The sequence below is a fragment of the Sceloporus undulatus genome, chromosome 4 (genome assembly GCF_019175285.1).
Source record: "Sceloporus undulatus isolate JIND9_A2432 ecotype Alabama chromosome 4, SceUnd_v1.1, whole genome shotgun sequence".
Lineage (NCBI taxonomy): Eukaryota > Metazoa > Chordata > Lepidosauria > Squamata > Phrynosomatidae > Sceloporus > Sceloporus undulatus.
The window spans coordinates 205,660,524-205,681,436 of record NC_056525.1 but is presented as its reverse complement, the minus strand read 5'-3'; the positions used below and the strand labels follow the sequence as shown (position 1 = coordinate 205,681,436).

The 20,913-nt window shown below is 42.3% G+C and overlaps 1 protein-coding gene across 1 annotated transcript in view; it reads right to left on the bottom strand.

Annotated features, from left to right (window-relative positions):
• The window catches only part of PREX2 (phosphatidylinositol-3,4,5-trisphosphate dependent Rac exchange factor 2), a 176,542-nt gene extending 156,290 nt beyond the window's left edge, over nt 1-20,252 (bottom strand). The window contains 1 exon segment of the mRNA XM_042464860.1: nt 19,704-20,252. Coding sequence (XP_042320794.1) covers nt 19,704-19,844 — 141 coding nt within the window. The 5' untranslated portion in view covers nt 19,845-20,252.
• Nucleotides 20,253-20,913: the final 661 nt, after the last annotated feature.

Below are 20,913 nucleotides of genomic sequence, written 5' to 3'. Positions count from 1 at the left end.
TTTTCTTTCTCACTGGAACGGTTTGAAATTGTGCCTTCAGTATCTCTCTTTTGAGAAACTCCCATCCATCCTGAACTCCTTTATCTTTTAGTATTTCTGACCATGGAATCGCCCTCAATACTTCTCTAAGTACCCACTATACAATTTTATTTTCAATACTCTCCTTACTTTATTTTACCTTATTGAGCTATGAGCACTGATGGCTGGTGACATCCATGTCAGTGGCATGGTTCATCTGCTATAGATTTTAGCCTGAATTTTAAAGAAGCTGTCCAAAGTTCTGACAGCTAACTCTAAAACAGGTTTGGCACTTTAATGTCCGGAATAAAGCCCAGATGAAATTCAAAGCCTCACTGATGTGGAAGCCACCAGATTCTACAAGTTATAAGAACATAAGAAGAGTAATCGATCAGATCAGATCCAAGGTATCTTGTGTTCCCACAAAGTCAAACCAGATGCGTATGGGAAGTCTAGAAGCCAGAACAGAACAGGAGCCTGCACTGGTTAAATGGCTGCACTGGAGCCACTCACTCACAAACCACAAGATTGTGAGTTCAATACCAGCCAGGCCTCTGGGTCAACTCAACCTGGCATCCTTCCATAGGCTGCTAAAATGAGTACCCACCTCATTTTAGCAGCATACGGCAATAGCTTACATACACTTTGTAAACCGTTTAGTACATCAGTAAGTGATACAAAAATATGCTTACTATTGCTAATACAATAACACCCTTTTGCTTATGTATCCAAACAACTCCTATTGAAAGGATAGTCATAATGATTAGTACCCTTATCTTCCATGAATTTCTCAACAAAGGCAGCATCGCTACATCTTTTAACTAGCTGTGAGAAGTGTTTCTTTTTATCTGTCCTGAACATTTCACCATCCAACTTCATTTGCTGAGCCTCCCGCTCCACCCCATGTTCTATTATTATGAAAGACAGAGAAATAAATCTCTCTACTAATATGTCCAGAGCAGTGCAAAATTTTATACAGCCTTACAGCATCCCATTTCACTCACCTTTTTTTTTTCCGGAGCTAAAAAGCTCCAAGTATTATATAGCCTTTCTTCATAAAGGAGAGAGGGATGTTCCATATCCTTGATCATTTTGGTTCTCTTCTTCTGCACTGTTTCATATTCTGCTATATCTTTTTTGAGGATTAGTGACAGAAACTTGTTTAAACAGTACAGTGGTGCCTCGGGTTACAAAATTAATTCGTTCCGCCATTCCTTTCGTAACCCGAAAATTTCGTAACCCGAAACACTTTTCCGTTAGCACTGGAAAGCCTATAGCTGCACTTTGCAGCATTTGAATTTTGCGCCGAAATGAATTTCGTAACCCGAAAAATATTTCGTAACCCGAAACAGTTTTTGCCAATCCAACTTTTTCGTATCCCGGAAATTTCGTAACCCGATCATTTTGTATCCCGAGGCACCACTGTATTTCATTTAAAAAGTATTCCATTTATAAAGGCACTGTCATATTGACAGTTTTGTTTTCTATTCCTATTGTAACAATAGCGAGCCAAGAATGTTCCCTTTTCATAGCACGCTAAATGTTTTTATCAAGTTCCTCCTAATATTGAGGGGGGATCTCTTTTGCTGTAGCTTGCCTCCATATTGCTGTAGTTTACATCATTATGAAAAAAATAGAAAATTAATTTGCTGTTTTATTTGTTAATTAAGAATTTGTTAATTTCTCAACTTGTTAAATTAATATATGTAATCACTGTTTTAAAATACTTCATTATTTGGAGAACATTATACTCCCCTTGGACAAGTCATCCTCTGCTAGTTAAAAGGACCATTAGGTGCAAGTCTGTATGCCCAGTAGCCCCCACAGACAGCTCCTCATGTATACCTTTACCATCACCACTGTTTATTCTGATGAGAAAGGAGGGCCCTGAATATAGTATCCAAGGGCTAAATCCACTGTGCAGAAGCTATAGTCTACACATAATCAACTCAAGTGTTAACGAAGATATGACAACAAATATGGAAAATAAAATGATAGCCAAAAGATTGGAAATGCTCAACACACATCCCCATCCACAAAAAAGGAGACACAAGAGACTGCAACGACTACATGACCATAGCACCAACCTCCCACACAAACAAAATTATGCTTAAAACACTGCAGCGCAGACTCCAACCACATAAAAAGAGAGAAATCCCAGGTGTGCAAGCAGGGTTCAGGAAAGATGGAAGCACTAGGGACCACACTGTAAACATACATGCACCAAGGAATTCCAAAAGACAATCATCATGTGCTTCATAGACTGTAGCAAAGCTTTTAACTGCATCGATCACAAAAAGCTATGGAACACTCATCAAAGACATGGGAATGCCACTCCATCTGATAGTCCTGATGAGAAATCTGTACTTAGAACAAAAGGCTACTGAAAGAACAGAATACCGAGAAACAGAATGGTCCCCAATTGGCAAAGGAATCAGGCAAGGCTGCATACTATCATGATACTTGCCCTGGTGGCACAGTGGTTAAATGCCAATATTGCAGCCAGTTCAATACCAGCCAGAGGCTCAGAGTCCTGGCATCCTTCCAAGGTCGCTAAAATGAGTACCCAACTTGTTGGGGGCAATTAGCTTACAGTTGTAAACCACTTAGAGACTGATTAGTGTGGTATGAAGCTGTATATAAATGAAACTGCTATTGCTATGCTATACTTGTTCAACTTGTATAAAGAAGATATACAAGGAGCAGGGTTAGATGTAGAATAAGGAGGAATGACAATAGGAAGAAGGAATATCAACAAGCTAAGATAAGCAGAACAAAGGTCAAAGAAGAAAGTGCAAAAGCAAATATGCTGCTGAACATAAAGAAAACAAACATAGGCAGGATACAGATCGCCCAAAAAGGGCAGTCTCCCGCCGCCCTGGTTTGCTTCATGAGGGAGCCGCAGCGGACAAACCATGTGGCTCCGTCATGGAACAAAAAGAACCTGCAAAAAGCGGTTTCTTTTTGCGGTGCCTTTGTGATGCCGCAAGGCGCCAATGGCGCACTTGTGGTGTCACAAAGGCGCCGGGACGTGCAGATGCTACACGTCCATCACGTCAAAATGGCGGCGCCCGTGTGTACAGGATGCCACCATTTTGACGCTCCCGTCATGTGCTAGGGGTGAGGCCGGTATGGACACTACATCCTCGGCCAACCCCTAGCATGTAACGGGGGCGGTGCAAAGGCCCATTTAAATCTGGCCATAATTACCATGGGGGACCAACATAAAATTTAATTAAACAATGAGGGAATTGAAATTGTTAAAAGATTTCTGATACTTTGGGAGACTTCACTCAGGAGATAGGATGACTAGGAATGGGAAGGGCAGCCATGAAAGAGCTAGAGAAGATCCAAAAGAGTAAAATTACTACTGAGCACTAAAGTTAGAATCTTCTAAGTCATTGTATTACCCATCGTTATGTACAGATGTGAGAGCTGGGCAGTGAAAAAAATGGATAAACTCATTTGAGATATGATACTGGAGCTGAGGATAATGTGGCCAGTAAAAAAAGACAAACAAACGAGTCCCTGAACAGATTAAGCCTGAAATACCCCGTAGAAGCTAAGATGATCAAATTGAAACCGTTGTACTTTGGCCACATTATGAGATGGCATGACTCCTTAGAAAAGACAATAATGCTGGGAAGGGCTGAGGGTAAAAGAAAGAGAGGAAGACCACACATGAGATGTCTCATCCACAGGGTCACCATGAGTCGAGGAAGACTCGAGGGCAGTTAACAACAAGAACAATAACAGCAAACACATTTACAAGGAAGCAAATCTCACAGAGTGAAATGTGACTTGATCCAAAGTAAATATATAGAGGGACTATTCTATTTTAGACTTTGTTAGCTCCTAGTTGAAGTGCAGCCCAAGACTCAGCATAAAATGGCCTTCCTGCAAATAAAGTTAATGCAGTTTTGTTTCCTTTTATGTATGAGAAGGGAATAACTATTTTATGTTAATAAAGAATGCAGATGGTGCTACTGATATTTAATTCCGAGTGACTAAGCAACCATTCACGTTTTTTCCTTATGCAGCAAACAAGTTAAAAACAGCAGAAGCTGGAAGTGAATGGCAGAGATTTTTACTTTCTATGGTAATTGTGTCTGAACTTCCTTTTGACTTTACATGATGTATCAACCATACAACTTGTGTGTTACTGAGCAAAGGAAAAGGAAATAGCACAACCTTATCAAAAGTCACAGCCAGTTGAAGTCCTTCCCCTGCCACATTTAAAAGATTTCATAAAGCAATATGTAATTTTGCATGCCATTATGCAGTCACAAATTACAATAGAAATTGATTAATACTTTAAAAACATTTTTCTGTGAATAAACTACAAGCAGATGCTAAGATAACTGACATGTAAGAAATGTACCTTTAATTCCCTGGTTACTTTCTGCTGGCATAAACGGGGGAAAGTCTTGAAAGGTCAAGAAACACATTGCATTACACTGTGAAAAAGAACAGCTGAATAGAAGCTCTTAGGAGCATGGGTCCAGCTTAATTATTCATATTGCAAAAAGAAGAAATAAAACTTTTGCCTACATAAGTGTTCCTCAAGCTGCTGAGCATCCTCCTCAGCAAATATTACAATTTCTGGTTATCCTTAACCCGGAACAGATTATCAGTTCTATAGGTCAACACACAGATATTTTCATGCAATAGTAAGAATAAAAACCTACTGCTGCTTGCTGTTCTCTATGGACTTAGGCCTGAAATAGATGGACCAAATGACATGGTTTCCTGCTGCATTCAGGGCATAGCATTTAGATGATGCACATCTCAAATGTGGTGGGAAACCATGCCACCTCATCTTTAGAAAATAACTGGGCCAAAAAGGAGTGGAAAAATCCGCTCCTTTTCAGCGGCCCAGTTCAAGTCCTCCATGGTGGCCAGGATTGGGGCTGGGCATGTGCAGTCACTGTGGCTACAACACAAATGGTACTGGTGCAGCCCTGCCACAAGTTTTTTGGTCCATCTGCTTCAGGCCTCGGTTACTAATTCCAGCACTACCACTAAGAGAGGTACTGAACAATACATCTTTGATCTCTCCTTTAAAACTATGTAAAAGGAAACACTATTTTTTAAAAAAAAAACCCAGCACTTTCTGAAATTTCCTTATAAAGCTGAGCAAACTCTCCACAGTTCAATCTGGAACTGGTTTAACCAAACCAAACAATCTTTTAAAATCTGAGGTTAGTTTGATGAGGATTTTTTAAGACTAAGCCTAAAGTTTTATATATTGTCATATTCCTCGGGTCCTCATGGAAGATAGCTCCTTTCATCTTTCTACTCATTTTTGACACTCAAGGCCTTAATGAACACCTCGCTCACCTGCTTTTCTAATTGAAGATGGAAGGCCTTGCTCCTTAGTGGCAGAAAGAACTAGCAGCATTTTTTGGTAGGATAAGGTGGGTGATCAGAGGAGAGCTCTACTACAAGTATACCAAAATTCATGGGGATTTCAGCTCAATTTCTTGTGCAGAAAAGAACTCTACATAAATGGTGTTTACCCTTCTAGCTTTGTCTTATTTCCAAATGCATCACCATTCATATCACTGTGGTAGTGTTGCGGAATGAGGTAGCTCACTGATGGCCCTCTTAATGGGGATATTAAATCTACTTTGAACTTAATATAGTAAGAAGTTGAAGCTGAGAGTGTTTCTCAGGATCGAATCTGTCTAAGGCATCACTAGTGTTGTTAACTAGTGTTAATGTTGGTTGCCAGAAATTAGAGAAATAATTCTGTAGTTATAGAACCATGATGGCGAACCTATGGCACATGTGCCCTCTCTGAGGACATGCGGAGAGACGCCTGTTACTACTCTTCCCCCACACTCCCAGACCTTTAGCTATCTCCAGGGATGTCCTGCCCCCTTTTAAATATGCTGACAATACTCACCTCTCTCCCACACCTATTCATGAAACCTAGGAAAGGAAATAGACCTTTGGGATGCAGACTACTTTTTGAACCAGAAATAGCACCTAGTAGGACACTTGAAATACTTGTTAAAGATCAGGATTTTGGACAAATTGTTTAGTGTGTCATATTTTTAACAGGATGATGGAAATCTATAATTATAGAACAGTTGGCTGGCAAAACTATGAAAAAGTTAACATGCGTATTTTATATTCACTTTTTAAAAAAAACAACACCAGATTAGGATGAGATTTAAGAAAATTTAATTTTGGACCAAATTCCACAAAATGAAAAAACTGGAAGCTAATGACAATGCTATAAGAGACATACTTGATAATCACAATGATGTTGTGAAATGCCACCACTTGTGCTTGTGTCTTATGCACCAGTACTTTCCTTTGGTCTTTCAAAAGCAAACTCTCATGGATAGTATAGAGTGCCTGTGGCCAGGAAACATCACTGATCCTGTACTGCCTTATGTGAGTCTGTATTCCTGGAGTAAGGAGCTCAACAGACCGCCCCCAAAGGGCAGCCTGGAGCCACTCATTTTTGCTCCCGAGGGTGCCCACAGCAGCCAAACCACGCGGGCTCACTCCACAGCAAAAAGAACCTGCTAAAAGCGGGTTCTTTTGGCAAGTGCGGGCGCCACCATCAGTGCACCATTAGCACACTGTGGCACATCAATGACACAAGCGCAGCACCCAGAGGTACGGATGCAGCACCACATCTGCGTTAACATGGTTGCCCCCGTGGGGACGGGGGGCGCCATGATGGCAGCATCCATACGGACTAGGGTTTGGTAGCATGCAGTTGGTGTGCGCTCCCAAACCCTAGAATCAGCGCTGGCACGCCGCTTCCCACCTGTTTGTCTCGGGCCTAATTCTTATGTAACTTAACAAATGTTAGTGTTAGCTTTCTACTGAGGTGGCTGGTGTCCTCCATGTCACTGTGGTGGTGAAGCTGCTCTGAATTTTAAAGCATCTGTCCACGGTTCTGCTGAGCCCTATCCCCAAAATAGATTTAGCACTTTAGAAAGCACTTTTAAGTTTTCCACTAAAACCTAAACTGATTTACCACTACACTGACATTGTTTGTTTTAAGACCAGTAGCTGAAAGGATGGAATAAATAGTAGCTAGTCACTTCTACTACACCCTTTTAATAAGATAAAGTAGGGGGTTGGTGTATGAATTTTAAAGAATTGTCAGTGTTTGAACAATTAGCAGCAGAGTTATAGCCTTCCATCCTCTACTTCATAGGCTATAATGCTAAAGTCTTCAATAATTTATATATTTTCTCTTAATACACGAATCAAAAAATGGAAGGATGAGGAAAAATGTTTACACAGTTGATGAGAAGAACAGAATCTTGCAGTAAAAATTATAAAAATGCATACCATAATCAATCTGCTAGTCTAGAATCTACTTTGTAAGACAAATTAGCTGTCAACTATGTTATCTGCTGAACCCTTGCTCTAAATTTCCACACAGGTATTGTTAACAACAGATTTATGAAGGAAGTTCTAAACAGCTCCCTAGCACAACTACTTAAACAGACTTGTGGAAAGGTTCTTTTCTAGGGCAAGCAACATGAGAAAGCACAGTCCAAGCATTAATTTCTGGAACACAATAAAAACTGGTAACAGGTCCGCATACACCACAATCCCATCCTACATATACAATTTCATGACTCATGAAATATTTCTGTTTAATTCTTAAATTACATTTTTTTTACATTTCTGAAATTATGCCCATAAAGACGTTCTTCTAGGATTCCACGAATCACTTCCTTTTGCTTCCTATCTATTTGTTGGAAGGCAGCAATATTTTACTAGCATAACATCCAGCCCAATGAAGAATCCTGAAAAGCTTGCTATATTGTAAATGTTTCCTTTTCCTAGTAACAAAATTATCCCATCAATGTTTTTATTTATATTTATTCTAACTGACCAATACAACTACAAACATTTTGTAAATAGGCAACATATATTAAAGCTTTTTGTTTTGTTTTGTTTTCCATTGTAAAATCACAGAAAACTGGCCAATGATTCAGTATCCATTAATTTGCTTTAGTTCTATTTGTTAATCTCCTTATGTTCCTGATTCTTTGATTTGCAATTACAAGCAGATATAGAAGGGTGGAGAGCAGTGCATGTAAAAGAAAACTAAATATTTCCTCCTCGTATATTTTGGTCCTGTAAATCTTACCAGCAGCACTGGCTCCTTGAGGTCAGGTATCATGCTTCATTTCTCCCACAAGATGTCCACTGGTCTTGCCTATGTTAAAAGAATCTGGAGACTTGTGGGTCATGAAGGAGCATGTCACATATGGAAATATAAACCTCTCTTTCAGTTATAAGTCTTACTTTAACTGCAGAAACAAGCACAAACTCTCTATTCGGGAGAATGGCCTGTTGAGGAAGTTGCTATCTATGATATAATTATTTTTTTGATTGGCTCCAGAAAATCTGAAAAGTTCTGGACAACAGGTGCACAGATACAACTAAATAAGTTTTCATAACTACCCTATGGTGCCCTATGGTGCCCATGTTATGGCATCCCTTTCCCCTAGTTCAAAAGTTTATTTATTTATTTATTGGTTATAGTTACTATTCTGAGGCCCTCATTAGTAAATTACCATGGTTGTTCTTTTTTTTTTAAAAAAAACTAATGCTTACTTAAGAGTAACTAACATAATTATTTTAGTTACTTAACAAGAGTGCACAGGAATGCAGCAAGCCACCCCATCCCTAAGTAGTAAGGCTTCACTGAAGTAACTATAATACTAAAACATAATAAACTTATACTGCAAGATTATTTAAGTTACCATTATAATATGACCAACTTTGCCTTAGCTATTGCAAATAGCTAGTTTCTTGTAACTTTGTTGTTAACAGCCGTCAAATCAACTTCGACTTACAGTGACCCTATGCATGAGAGACCTCCAAGTCAGCCTATGACCAACAGCCCTGCTCAGGTCTTGTCAACTTAGGACCATGGCATTCTTAATTGAGTATAACCACCTGGGATGCAGTCTTCTTCTTGTCCTACTGCCTTCTACCTTAACCAAGAATTATTGTCTTTTTTAATACGCCATGACTTTTCATGATATCAGCAAAGTACAATAGTCTTAGGGGGCGTTCCCACTTGGCAGATAAAAAGGATTATATTGGAGCGATTCTGATTCGGGTTATATTCAGGGAGTAATTCGAATTTTTCCCATCGTTTCCATTACCAAAAGGGGCAAATTACCTCAATTCATTTAAACCTTGTTTTCGTCCCCATTTATTTTAAATAGCTTTATTTTAAAGCGGATTGCTCCCATTCAATGTTGGTGTCCACAAGCGGTCAATCAAGTGCGTAGGCTTCAGACGTCACAATCTTGGGGTTTTTGGGGGTGGCAGCAATGAAAATTGACTGCATCCAAGGCTCTTCTGTTGTGTCTCTCCAGACTAGAAGGAGGCTTGGCAAATCGGATCAAGGAGGAGGAGGCAGCGGGCTTCATTATTGGGAAGAGAATCTTTGGGGAAGAGAGAAGATAAGGCTCGATCCCCCCCTCAGATCCCTGGACGTCCAGGCTCTCCATTCCCCAAAATCGCTTTTCCTCCCCCATTGCTCCTTGGGCTGTTTGGAGGGCGATCAAGCAGGGATGTCCTGCAATGCCTGTCCCATAGTTCCTCTGGAATGAGTCTTCTTTCCCAAAATCACTTTGCCTCCCCCATTGTTCCTTGTGCTGTTTGGAGGGCGATCAAGCAGAGATGTCCTGCAATGCCCATCCCATAGTTCCTCTGGAATGAGCCTTCTTTCCCAAAATCGCTTTGCCTCCCCCAATTCTCCTTGGGCTGTTTGGAGGGCGATCAAGCAGGGATGTCCTGCAAAAACCCATCCCATAGTTCCTCTGGAAGGAGTCTCCTTTCCCAAAAATCGTTTTGCCTCCCCCATTGCTCCCTGGGCTGTCTGAGGGGCGATCAAGCAGGGATGTACTGCAAAGCCCATCTGCTGCTCAGGCACTCAGGCAGAGGTGAAAAAAGAAAAAAGAAAAGGCTAAAATGGTGTTCAATGGCTCTCCTCACACATCGATCTATGAATGAGGAGCAGAGGGGAGGTTGCAATCCACCAGGGGGAAGTCTATGCGAACTGAAGAAAATGGCACTGGCGATGCAGAAAGAGACCAAAGAGGGTGACACCCCCAGGCCAGCTCCTTGAGCACTGCTCCTCCCATCTCCAGGTTCCCAAATCAGACACCCTTTTGTTCCCATTCAGATACAGTGAATCGTACCCCGCTTTCAAAAATAACTCGCATTATAAACTACTATTTTTTTAAACCGAATTATGGGCTGATAATCCGGTTTAAACATTTTAATTCGATTCTAATTCGAGATGCTGTGGGAACGAATGAGGGGTAATGGAGATTAAATTCAAGCTTCAGTGGGAATGATGCACCCTAAATTTGGATCATGACCCGCTTTATAGGTAAGTGGGAACGATCCCAGAGTTTAGTCATCTTGGCTTCAAGGGAGAGTCCAGGCTTGAATTGCTCTAGGACCCATTTAACATCTGCAGAACTCTTCTCCAGCACCACATTTCAAATGAGATGATTTTCTTCCTATTAAGTACTTACTTCCAATGCTCACCCACTTCTGTTTGCCTGGCCCCTGTCCACAAAAACACAGAAAACAAATGGTAAACAGTGGGTTGCCATGAAATTTATGTAGTATTTCGGGGCTCGTTTCCTTTTTATTTTCTCTAACAATCTATTGCTCTCTATTTGTACCAATTAAGGATAGCATTTGTGTTAGTCTTTAAGATGACCCAAGAATCTTTTTTTCTGAAACAGTCTAAAGCAGCTACTGCCTTTGAACTGCTGCCAGATAATGTGAAATCTTATCAACTAAACTTTAGATACATATTACAGATATGGTTGTAAATTCTGTCCAAGCATCCTCAACATTTAAGGCTAAGAGTTCAATGTTTACTTTATTTTTATTTCCTGTTTACTAAGTCTAGGGACTGGATGCATGTTGATGTTTTCGTGCTTTCAGCTTTTCAGCATAAGCAAGAGAATGCTTTGAAGAGTCTTAATTACCTCCGGTATATTAAGGGGCACAGTCTTTTGACACAGTGTTACAGCACAATCTGTCCCAAACCCCTTATCTTACAATGAAATCAGTACCAAAAGACCACTTGCAACTTAGGGGATCAATATATAATGGTGATTAAATCGGGAAACCCGCATAAGTGGATTATCAAAATTCCATTGTCAGAGAACAGACACAACTGAAATAATAATTTCTCTCTGAGGAAAGAACTTGGGGTGTGTATGCAAACTGATAAATAAGAGAGGATAAAAAGGTGGTATGATAAAAGTAAGCAGAAGTAAAGCAGGTACCAAAGGAAGAGTTGGGCTCCATATTGGCCTAGTTTCTCTGAAAGGATTCACCTGGATCTAGCTCCATCTATCTCTCACCCCATCCATCCACAGTGGTTTGAGCACTGGATTATGTCTCTGGAGATCAGGGTTCGAATGTAAACTCACAGGGTGACCTTGAGAAGCCACACTCTCTCAGCCTCAGAGGATGTCAATAGCAACCCCCCTCTAAAGAAACTTGCTAGGAAAACTCTGTGATGGGGTCACCACAAGTTGGAAACAACTTGAAGGCACACAAATAACTTATGTCATGTTAAGTAATACTCAAGAAACTAGGGACGAACACACAAAGATACCAGTTTTATATTTTCGAAAATGAAATTTACTGACTATTTCACACACAGGATTGTTTGGTTTAAATATCAATCAAATGAGAGGAGGTGGTGGTAATAATTCACAAAAGGTGAATATATTGATATAGCATGTTTAGGGTGAACTATTTTTATACTGTATGTATATTTAAGAAATCTACTTTGACAGAATATTGATGTTTGTAATCTTGACTAAAAAATTATATATATATATATATATATATATGTGTGTGTAAATGCAAATAAAAAAACACATAGCATACAGAAAGTTATATTAAAGGAAGATTAAACTGCCTAAGAATTAAAACTATTCAAAACATTGATTCAAAAGCAATGAATAAGACTATTACAGTATACTTTTTTTAAAAGTCATTTTCTTATACAACAATTAGATTTGCAAAGCTTGGAGGAATAAAAAGGTCTTCACCTGATGAAAGGAAAGCAAGGAAGAAGCTAGACTAAACTCCCTAAAAAGTTTCAGAGTTTGGGAGCAGTCAGGCAGAAGACTCTCCGTTGCATTCTCTATAAATATGCCTGTAGAGGTGGAAGAACTGAGAGAAGCTTCACTTCTTAGAACTCAGAAGGGCTCGTGGGGAAGATGTGGTCCTTCATATAGCTGGATCCAGACTACACTTTTCCATCACCAGCACTTTGAAATATGCCCAGAAACATACTGGGAGCCAGTTGAGCTGTTGTAAAGGGGAGTTGTGGGCTCCCTAAAACCACCCCCATTAAAAATCTGGCTGCGGGTCTTTGAACAAGCTGAAGTTTCCAAATATTCTTCAAGGGAAACATCACATAGAGTATATCACAGTAATATAAATGTGATGTAGTTAAAGCATATAACCCCATGAACAAATCAGTTGTCCCTAAGAACAGGTTCACTTTGCACATTGATTTTAATTCTGCAAATGGACTCTTGGCAACTGTCAATACACAAGCATACAGGTTCAGATGTTCAGGAGTACACTCAAATTTTCAACCTCTGTCTCTAGTAACTCCATCCCACCCAGACTGAGTCCCTATTCCCTGATCTGCATTTCAGTTGATCAGGAGTACCTCTGACTTGTCTGGATCAAGCTTCAGTTTATTTGCCCTCATGTATTCCATTGTTGCCAACAGGCACTGATTTAGACCTGAAACAGCTTCCCTGGGTAGGTAGAAATGAATATCATCATCATGAACACCCAGAACTTGGTTTGATAGTTCCTTGGTCTTTATGATATGGAGCATTCCCATATTTAATTTGATTTCATCTGGGATTGGCACATGTGGGCTACTACATTCAACTACCTTTCTGAATTCTGGAGGCAGTGAGTTGCAGCAAAGTATATTTAGGTGTGGGATGAACACTTATGTAACCACAGAAAGCCAGTTTGCTTTTATTTACTTAATTTTGCCACACAGTAAAAATATTTTGCACCTTCACAGCATTGAGAATCTTGTCTACATCCAGTGGTAACAATGACATTTAAATCTATTTCAATTCTACCTCATAGCACAACAAAATACGGAGGGGGGGTTAAAGTGGGGAATGAATACTTCTGCAAGGCACTGTACCTTTAAAGATGAGTGGCTCATATGTATGTTCAAAGCTGCAGTTTCCATGTGGGGAATCCTGTAACAAGGTTGCAGTTCTTCAAAATGATAAATCAAGTGGTTGGAAAATGGCAAAAGTCAAGAGATCTGCTGATGAGTAAGTGGCTGGGATTCTTCTGGTAATCATTCCTCTCTTTACAGGTGTGTAGCAGTAAGGACAGAGAGACAGCTTGTTTTCCTTCCTCCCCGAAAATAAATGGGTGATGCAAAAACATACCAAGAGAAGAGGCTCTCGGCATGCTTCTCATTTCTAACTTATCTTAATGTTTATGGAGTGTTACAGGCCGCCGCTTTGCGGCAGTCTGCCGGCGCTGCTGTTTGCTCCGCGAGGGAGCTGCAGCAGCCAAACTGCGCGACTCCCTCGTGGAGCAAAAAAGAAGATCCAAAATGGAGCTTCTTCCTGCGGCATGGTTATGATGCCGCGAGGCGCCAATGGCGCACTCACGACGTCATAAGCGCCGCGCGAAGTGCGGACGCACAGCATCCGCTACGTCAATATGGCGGCAGCCATGTGGAACGGCCGCCGCCATATTATACGTATTGACTACGTACTAGAGTTAGGGGGGTGCGGAAGCACCGCCCCTTCCTAACCCTAATGCGTAGTCAATACGTATTTTATGGCGGTTTGTAACCCGCCTATGTGGTTTCCTTATTTTGGGCAGAGTGTCCAAGGCAGCAGATGTCATCTTGATTGATTGCTGTTTAGATCTCCCTTCCCCCATCCTCTTATTTTAATGCCACTGACTTTTTATTCACTTTGTATATAGTATACCCTTTGGTTATAGCACCAAACCAACTCATCTGCTGCTATTTTTACTGAGCTATCCCATGAATCCTGATTTGGAACCCACATGCATGACAAAAAGTTGTTGAAATTCTGTTATTTCCATCTGGACCTTGCAATGTGTTTAGTGACTCTTTTAATTTTGAAGATTGGTCTGAAGACTTGAATGCTTTTCTGTCTGTAGTAATAAACCGTGTGTCCTCTTTAATACTGGACTATATTTGGGGAAAACATTGTTCCTTCAATGTTGTTGAGTCATAAATGATCAGTAGTCCAAATGTTTAATTTTCAAAACATCGGAAACAACAGAATATTTTTTAAAAATGCTTGGTGTATTCTCCAAAGCCCTCAGCCCACTTCACAAGTTCTATGGATATATTATTAATATTTAAAACACAATGATCATCTATTGCTAAATATGCATAAAGTGTTTCACAAGCTAGAAAATGTCCTGCACTTTAACTTAAGTTGGCAATTAATGGCATCCTATGTAACATAAATACAGTACGTGAAGTATAATCCTATATATGGAGATAATAGCACCGCCTTTCCTCCCACGCTAGATATGGGATGTAAATTTAAATTGGCGGATTTTATCACACACACCTGTGTCTGGACAGTAGGCATCCTGTAACCGATCCGGACTTCTGCATCTTTTAAAGAATGAGATTTTTCCATTCTTTAAAAGGTGCAGGTACAGGATGTCTAGTGTCTGGGCACGGGGGCGGGGAGGGGGGGGGATAAAATCCACCTATTTAAGTTTGCACGCTGTGTCCAGCGTGGGAGGAAAGGTGGTGCAATAATCTCCATATATAGGATTACAGATAGGGTGAATCTGCACTGCAGAAATAATTCAGTTTTGACACCCCTTTAGCTGCCATGGCTCCATCCTATGGAATCCTGGGGTTCGTGTTTTGTATGGCACCAGACCTCTGACAAAGAGGGCTACAGATCCCAGAATCACATAGCAATGACCCATGGCAGTTAAAGCAGTGTCAAACTGCAATATTTCTGCAGTGCAGATTCAGACACAGTGCTAAGCTGAGCACATGTCAAATAGATAATTCAAGATGGGGGTAACAATTTTCAGACTATCTTCTTCAAATAATATTCTGACACACAATATGTATATTCATGAGAACATTCAAATCATCAGCACCACTAAAGAGGTCAGTTGAGATCTCCAAAAGCAGAAAGTTGAGTTCTCCAAAAGCTCTGCTGGCTTTACCAAAGCAGATGTAATAGTTACAGAGCAGGGACCCAAGAATGAATCAGCAAGGACATGCACTCACTCCTCTAAGAGGACTGGTATATGTACCACCACCCAGTATAAGCAGGCAAAATAAAAATCAGTGTTGTTGCCAAGGCTAAATGATAAAGAAGAGGAAGATGGGCAGCTCATTTTCTAAGCATAGCAACAGACTGCAACATCTTGACAGCTGCTTCTTGAGAGCTGAACTTTGCTGTGAAGGGAGGAAGATCTGATCAGAGAGCTAATGGGAGGTGCCATGAGATGAAGCTGGAGGTGAAGAGGCCAAGTTCTGAACAATGAGTTTCCATCTCTTCTGCCGTTCTAAATTATTCATGAGCTGTCTTTTAATACAGCCAAAATTAATTTTAAATTTAATTTTCAATGTAATATTGAAGCACCTTGAACCTCTTTCCTGCTAGCCACCTCAAAAACGTTGTATGAGTTTATTTGCAAATTTCCACCTGAGAAGTGAATTCCAAAGACTAAGGCTGAATCTGCACTGCAGAAATAATGCAGTTTGAGACCGCTTGAACTGCCATGGCTCAATGCTATGAAGTTCTGAGGTTTGCAGTTTTGTGAGATATTTAGCCTGTCACAGTGCTCTGGTGCCACAACAAACTACAAATCCCAGAAGCAATGGCAGTTAAAGCTGTCTCAAAAGGCATTATTTCTGCCATGCAGATTCAGCCCCCCCCCTTCCCGGTCTAATCCAGGATTATGTAACAACAGAGAAGAAGAAGTGGCCTTCACAATGTTTTGATTCCAGTTCCCACCAATTCTTGCCAGCCTTGTCAATAGTAATGATGGGTAATTGCCCAACAATTTCTGGAGAAGGATGGGTTCCCTTCTCCTGGAGTAGACAATACTGGGCCTGTGGATTGTTCTCACTCTGCAAGGCTTTACTGGGCTTGTGGCAGAAATCTTTCACATTTCCTGCTACTTTTCCTTTTTAATACCAGAAATGTAACCTCTTTACTTTTGCATGAAAACTGTTGTTCTCAAACTAAACTGTGATCTCTCCCCATAAAAAAGCTAATAGGTGAAACATTCTGGTCCTGCCTCTAAACAAGTTCAACATGCGTGCCAATGCCATTGGAACAAACAAGCCTTGCATACTTGTGGAAGCTCCAATTATCCTACATATAGCAATATCTTCATAGTTGTTAAACACAATATGTTTTTTTCTTCATTCCACTGAAAACAAAAACCCCAAAATCTTAAAAGTCAGCTTTTGTATAAAGTTAAGATAAATGTCTAAACAGTGGGTTACAATTAAATTATACAGACCAAATACTGTGATCTATGTATTTTTTCATAATTATATAGAGATTAACAAATGCTATGAGGCTTTTCTATAAATCATATTTTATTTCAGCATCATTGCTTTCATTCTTGCCAAAAACCAAGCTGAGAATTTTCTCCTGCATGATAATAAGCAGAAAGTTCACATCTTTCTGAAAACTAACAGGAAGTTTGCTGCTTGAAAGATTTTTCCTTTCAGACAGGATGGGGGTGGGGGGAATGAGGAAAAATGTGAGTGCTGTTATGACAGGCACTCTACAAAATTAACTTGAGTTTTGTTTATACCAAAATCTTCTTAAGTGATGCTGCTGATAAATGTGTAAATGGGTTAGGGAGATAATGCAGTGATGTTTATTTTATCAGCCAACATGGGAAGATCTACCTTCCCTGCTTGCTTTCAGAAGGAAAATACAAAACCCAAAGGCACAAGTCCTTTCTGTCACATTAATTCCTAGTAAAGCAAATGCTGGGGGTGGGGGGAAGGTCTGATCTTAGAATCTAAGAAAGATCAACCCTGATTAGTATATGGATGGGAGACTGTCAAGAAATACCAGACGATGTAGACTATACTTCAGATATAGGAACTGGCAAAATCATCTCTGATGATTCCTTGCCTAAGAAAACCTTATGAGATTCATATTCATGAGGTCACCATAAGTCAATAGGTAAATTAAAGGCACATACACACAACTCAATTGCTCCACTGAGGTTGCTAAAACTGCATGCCATCTTATAGACAGAGGGTGCTTTTTATAAGCAAGTCACAGCATTGAGTAAGCAAACAAAATGGTGAGGGATATGGAAACCATGCCCTATGAAGAGAGACTGGGGGATCTGGGTATGGTTAGCCTGGAGAAGAGAAGGTTAAGGGGTGAAGAGATAGCCCTTTTTAAATATTTGAAGGGATGTCAAGCTTGTTTTCTGCTGATCCAGAGAATAGGACATGGCACAATGGATGCAAACTACAGGAAAAGAGATTCCAGCTCAGCGTTAGGAAGACCTTCCTGACACTAAGAGCTGTTGGACACTGGAACACACTCCCTCGGAGTGTAGTGGAGTCTCCTTCCCTGGAGGTCTTTAAGCAGAGGTTGGATGGTCATCTGTCAGGGATGCTTTGAGTATGTCTTCCTGTATGATGGGGGGTTGGACTGGATGGCCCTTGGTGTAGGGGTTTGAGCATTAATTAGTGTATGACTCTGGAGACATCCCACTGGGTGACCTTGGGCAAGTCACACTCTCTCAGCCTCAGAGGATGACAAAGGCAAACCCCTTGAAGAAACTTTGCAAGAAAACCCTGTGATCAGTTCACCATGTGTGTGTATGTGTGTTGTGTTCCTTCATGCCATTCCAAACTTATGATAATCCTAAGGTGACCATATCATGGGCTTTTCTTGGCAGGATTTGTTCAGAGGAGGTTTGCCATTGCCTTCCCCTGAGGCTGAGAGAGTGTGATTTGCCCAAGGCCACCCAGTGGGTTTCATGGCTGAGCTAGGAATCAAAGCCTGGTCTGCAGCATTGTAGTCCCAACACTCAAACTACTACCCCACAATGGCTCACCAGTCACCAGGGTCATCATAAGTCAGAAATGACTGGCAAACCACCACCACACAGAGGATGTACATTCAATTGTGATCAACTGAAGTCCACTGATATCAGCAGATCTACTTTTAAGTGTGGTGAGAACTGGATACAAGCCTTCAGTCATCCATGTATTCCAAAAACAAGATTTTGAGTAAGAGGCTGCTGGGTGGCAAGGCACAGGCAAAGGGAAGAAGAGGTGAATGTTACACATGGCTTTAATACTGAACAGATGCTGTTTCTCAGGCACCCCCATCCTTGCGCAATTCCCCTCTGGCTGTGTGACACCCCCTCCAAGAATCCTGTATTTCAAGGAGTATAGTCAAGGCACAGACGGACACCTTAGGAGCTCAAACTCTAACCTTCGTTTCATTTTCCCCCTCCCCCCCAAAAAAAACCCACTGTCTGCCAAATATTGTATATCTCAACTTCATTCACTGTCTATTGTATATTGCAATTTCATTCACTGAATACCTTAACTTCATTCACTGTACCGTCCTCCCTCCATGTTCACAGGGTTTAGGGGAATGAGACCCCTGCAAATATACAAATATCATGAATAACTCCATCCCCCACTTAGAAGCCAGTGAAAGGGAAGAGGAGCAGCGCTGCACCTTCCTTTTTTCCCACCCTCCTGACCCTTTCATCGGCTCCCTGTCCCTTCTCCTCCCCATCCTTTCCCTGGGCAACACAAGGAGAGGATCAGGGAGAGCAAGGCAAGCTCCTCTCAGACCCTTGGCCTCCCCAAGCCTTTCCCTGGGAGACCCAAGGAGAGGATGGGGAGGAGAAGGCAAGAGGTACCTTGGCCCCTCTGAGACCCTTTAACTCCCTACCCCTAAACTCTGGGAGACCCAAGGAGAGGCTGGGAAGGAGAAGAGTCTTGGGGGGGGGGGGACAAGGCACTTCCTGCCTTGGCCTCCCCCTCTCTCTCTCCCTGGGCTGCCAAGGAGAGGTCAGGTAGGCAAAGGGGGGAGGAATGCCCCCATTAGCAGCCTTGACCTCGCGAATAATCAAAGGCTGTGAGTCTCAAGGCTGCGAATATGGAGGGCAGACAGTATCTCAACCTCATTCTCTACTTTCCAGGATCTGTGTCCAGAAAAGTCACCTGATACTGGAAGAAGGGGTTAGCTTTCACGGTTGCAGCGCTGTAAAAGAGATTTGTTTGGGCTGCTTCATGATCTTTGCGACACAAGAAGAACAGGCGAAAGTCAACCCAAGAAAAGGAAAGCTGCAAAAAAGCCAAAGGGCGGCGGGGGGGGGGGGGGGGAGAAAAGTCCGACTCTGCTGCTCATCGCCCCCAGCCCTTTCCCCTGCTCCCTGGGCTCCTCGGAGGATGGACCCCCAGGGGTTGTGAGTGTTTCTCAGTGTGTCTACTCCCATCGCCCCCCAAATCCTCAGGGCCTCCCCAAGGGAGCAAAGTTGGGGAGGGAGAAAGAGAAAGGCCAAGGCGAAGCAGAAGCAGAAGCAGCGGAGGAGAAGGCAGGCAGGGAGGGGGGCTTGCCACTCACCGAGACCAAAAACTCCAAAGTGCCCACATAGTCCCTCTCCGTCTTCAGCAACTCGTTCAAGACGCAGACTCTGAGGCGAAGCTGCTTCTCCCCATCTTTCCCGCTCTCGCCTTTCCCTTCCCCTTTGCTCTCTTCGGTCATGGTGTCTCCCCTTTGGAGGAGAGAAAGAAGGGAGGAAGGAATGCCTCACAAGAAAAGGACTCCTTCAGAAAAGTTCAGCCAAGGCTGGGCTGGAGCTGAGGGGCTCCCAGGCTCCCTACTGATGGAGAAAGGGGCAGAAGAAGAGGGGCTCTTTAGGCTTCCCTGCCCTACTTTGCAATGGCCTTTTCCCTCTCCACCATGAAGGCAGAGGGACCCAGGCTGGGAGGAAGGGGGAGGGAGGGAGGCCGTGAGTGGTCCCTGGCTCCCTTTGTGTGGCTGGGAGGCTGGGAGCAGCAGCAGCAGCCCTTGGCCATTCATCCAAAGCTTTTGTCTCCCGCCTGGGACTGGAGCCCTTTCGCCAAGGCTCAGGAAAAAGCAAAGGAAGCCCAGCCTTGGGAACAGGGGCCTGTGCCAACAGCCGCTTGCTTCCCACACACACAAGGGCTGAGGAAGAGGAGGCGCCTTTGGAGTCGGTTCAGGGCTCATTGGGAGCTCTCCCAGCTTGAGAGGGCTGGGCTTTAATTTCAAAGGTCCCCAGCGAGGCTGGCTTGGGCTTTCTTCTTCTTTGGGGTCTTTCACAGCCAGTCACGGATTGCCACCCAGCCTCACAGAACTAGCCTTACATAAAAGTCAGGAGCACAACATGGAAAGAGAGGGCCTGCTAAGGAGCCTCAAAGTGGACGTCTGTACAAATGCATCAAACTAGAAAACGCAAACTAACATGCTTGCAAGGATGCAAATGGTCTGTCCCATGAGGAGGGCAACAGACTGGAGGAGGGCACACCTTGTCCCCATCTTCAAAAAGGGTGGGAAAAAGAGGATTCCCAACAACAGGGACGTAGCCAAGGGGGGGGGGGTTCTTGGGGTCCGGACCCCCCCTTCCATTAGAAAAATGAATGGTGTGTGCAGCTGCACCGCCGCACCCAAGCCCCATTATAATGGTGGCACTTAGTCTGGACCCCCCCCCCTTCCTAAAATCCTAGCTACGTCCTTGCCAGCAATGACCATCCAATTAGTCTGACATCAAGACCAGGAAAGATGCTGGACCAGATCATCAAACAGAGAGTCT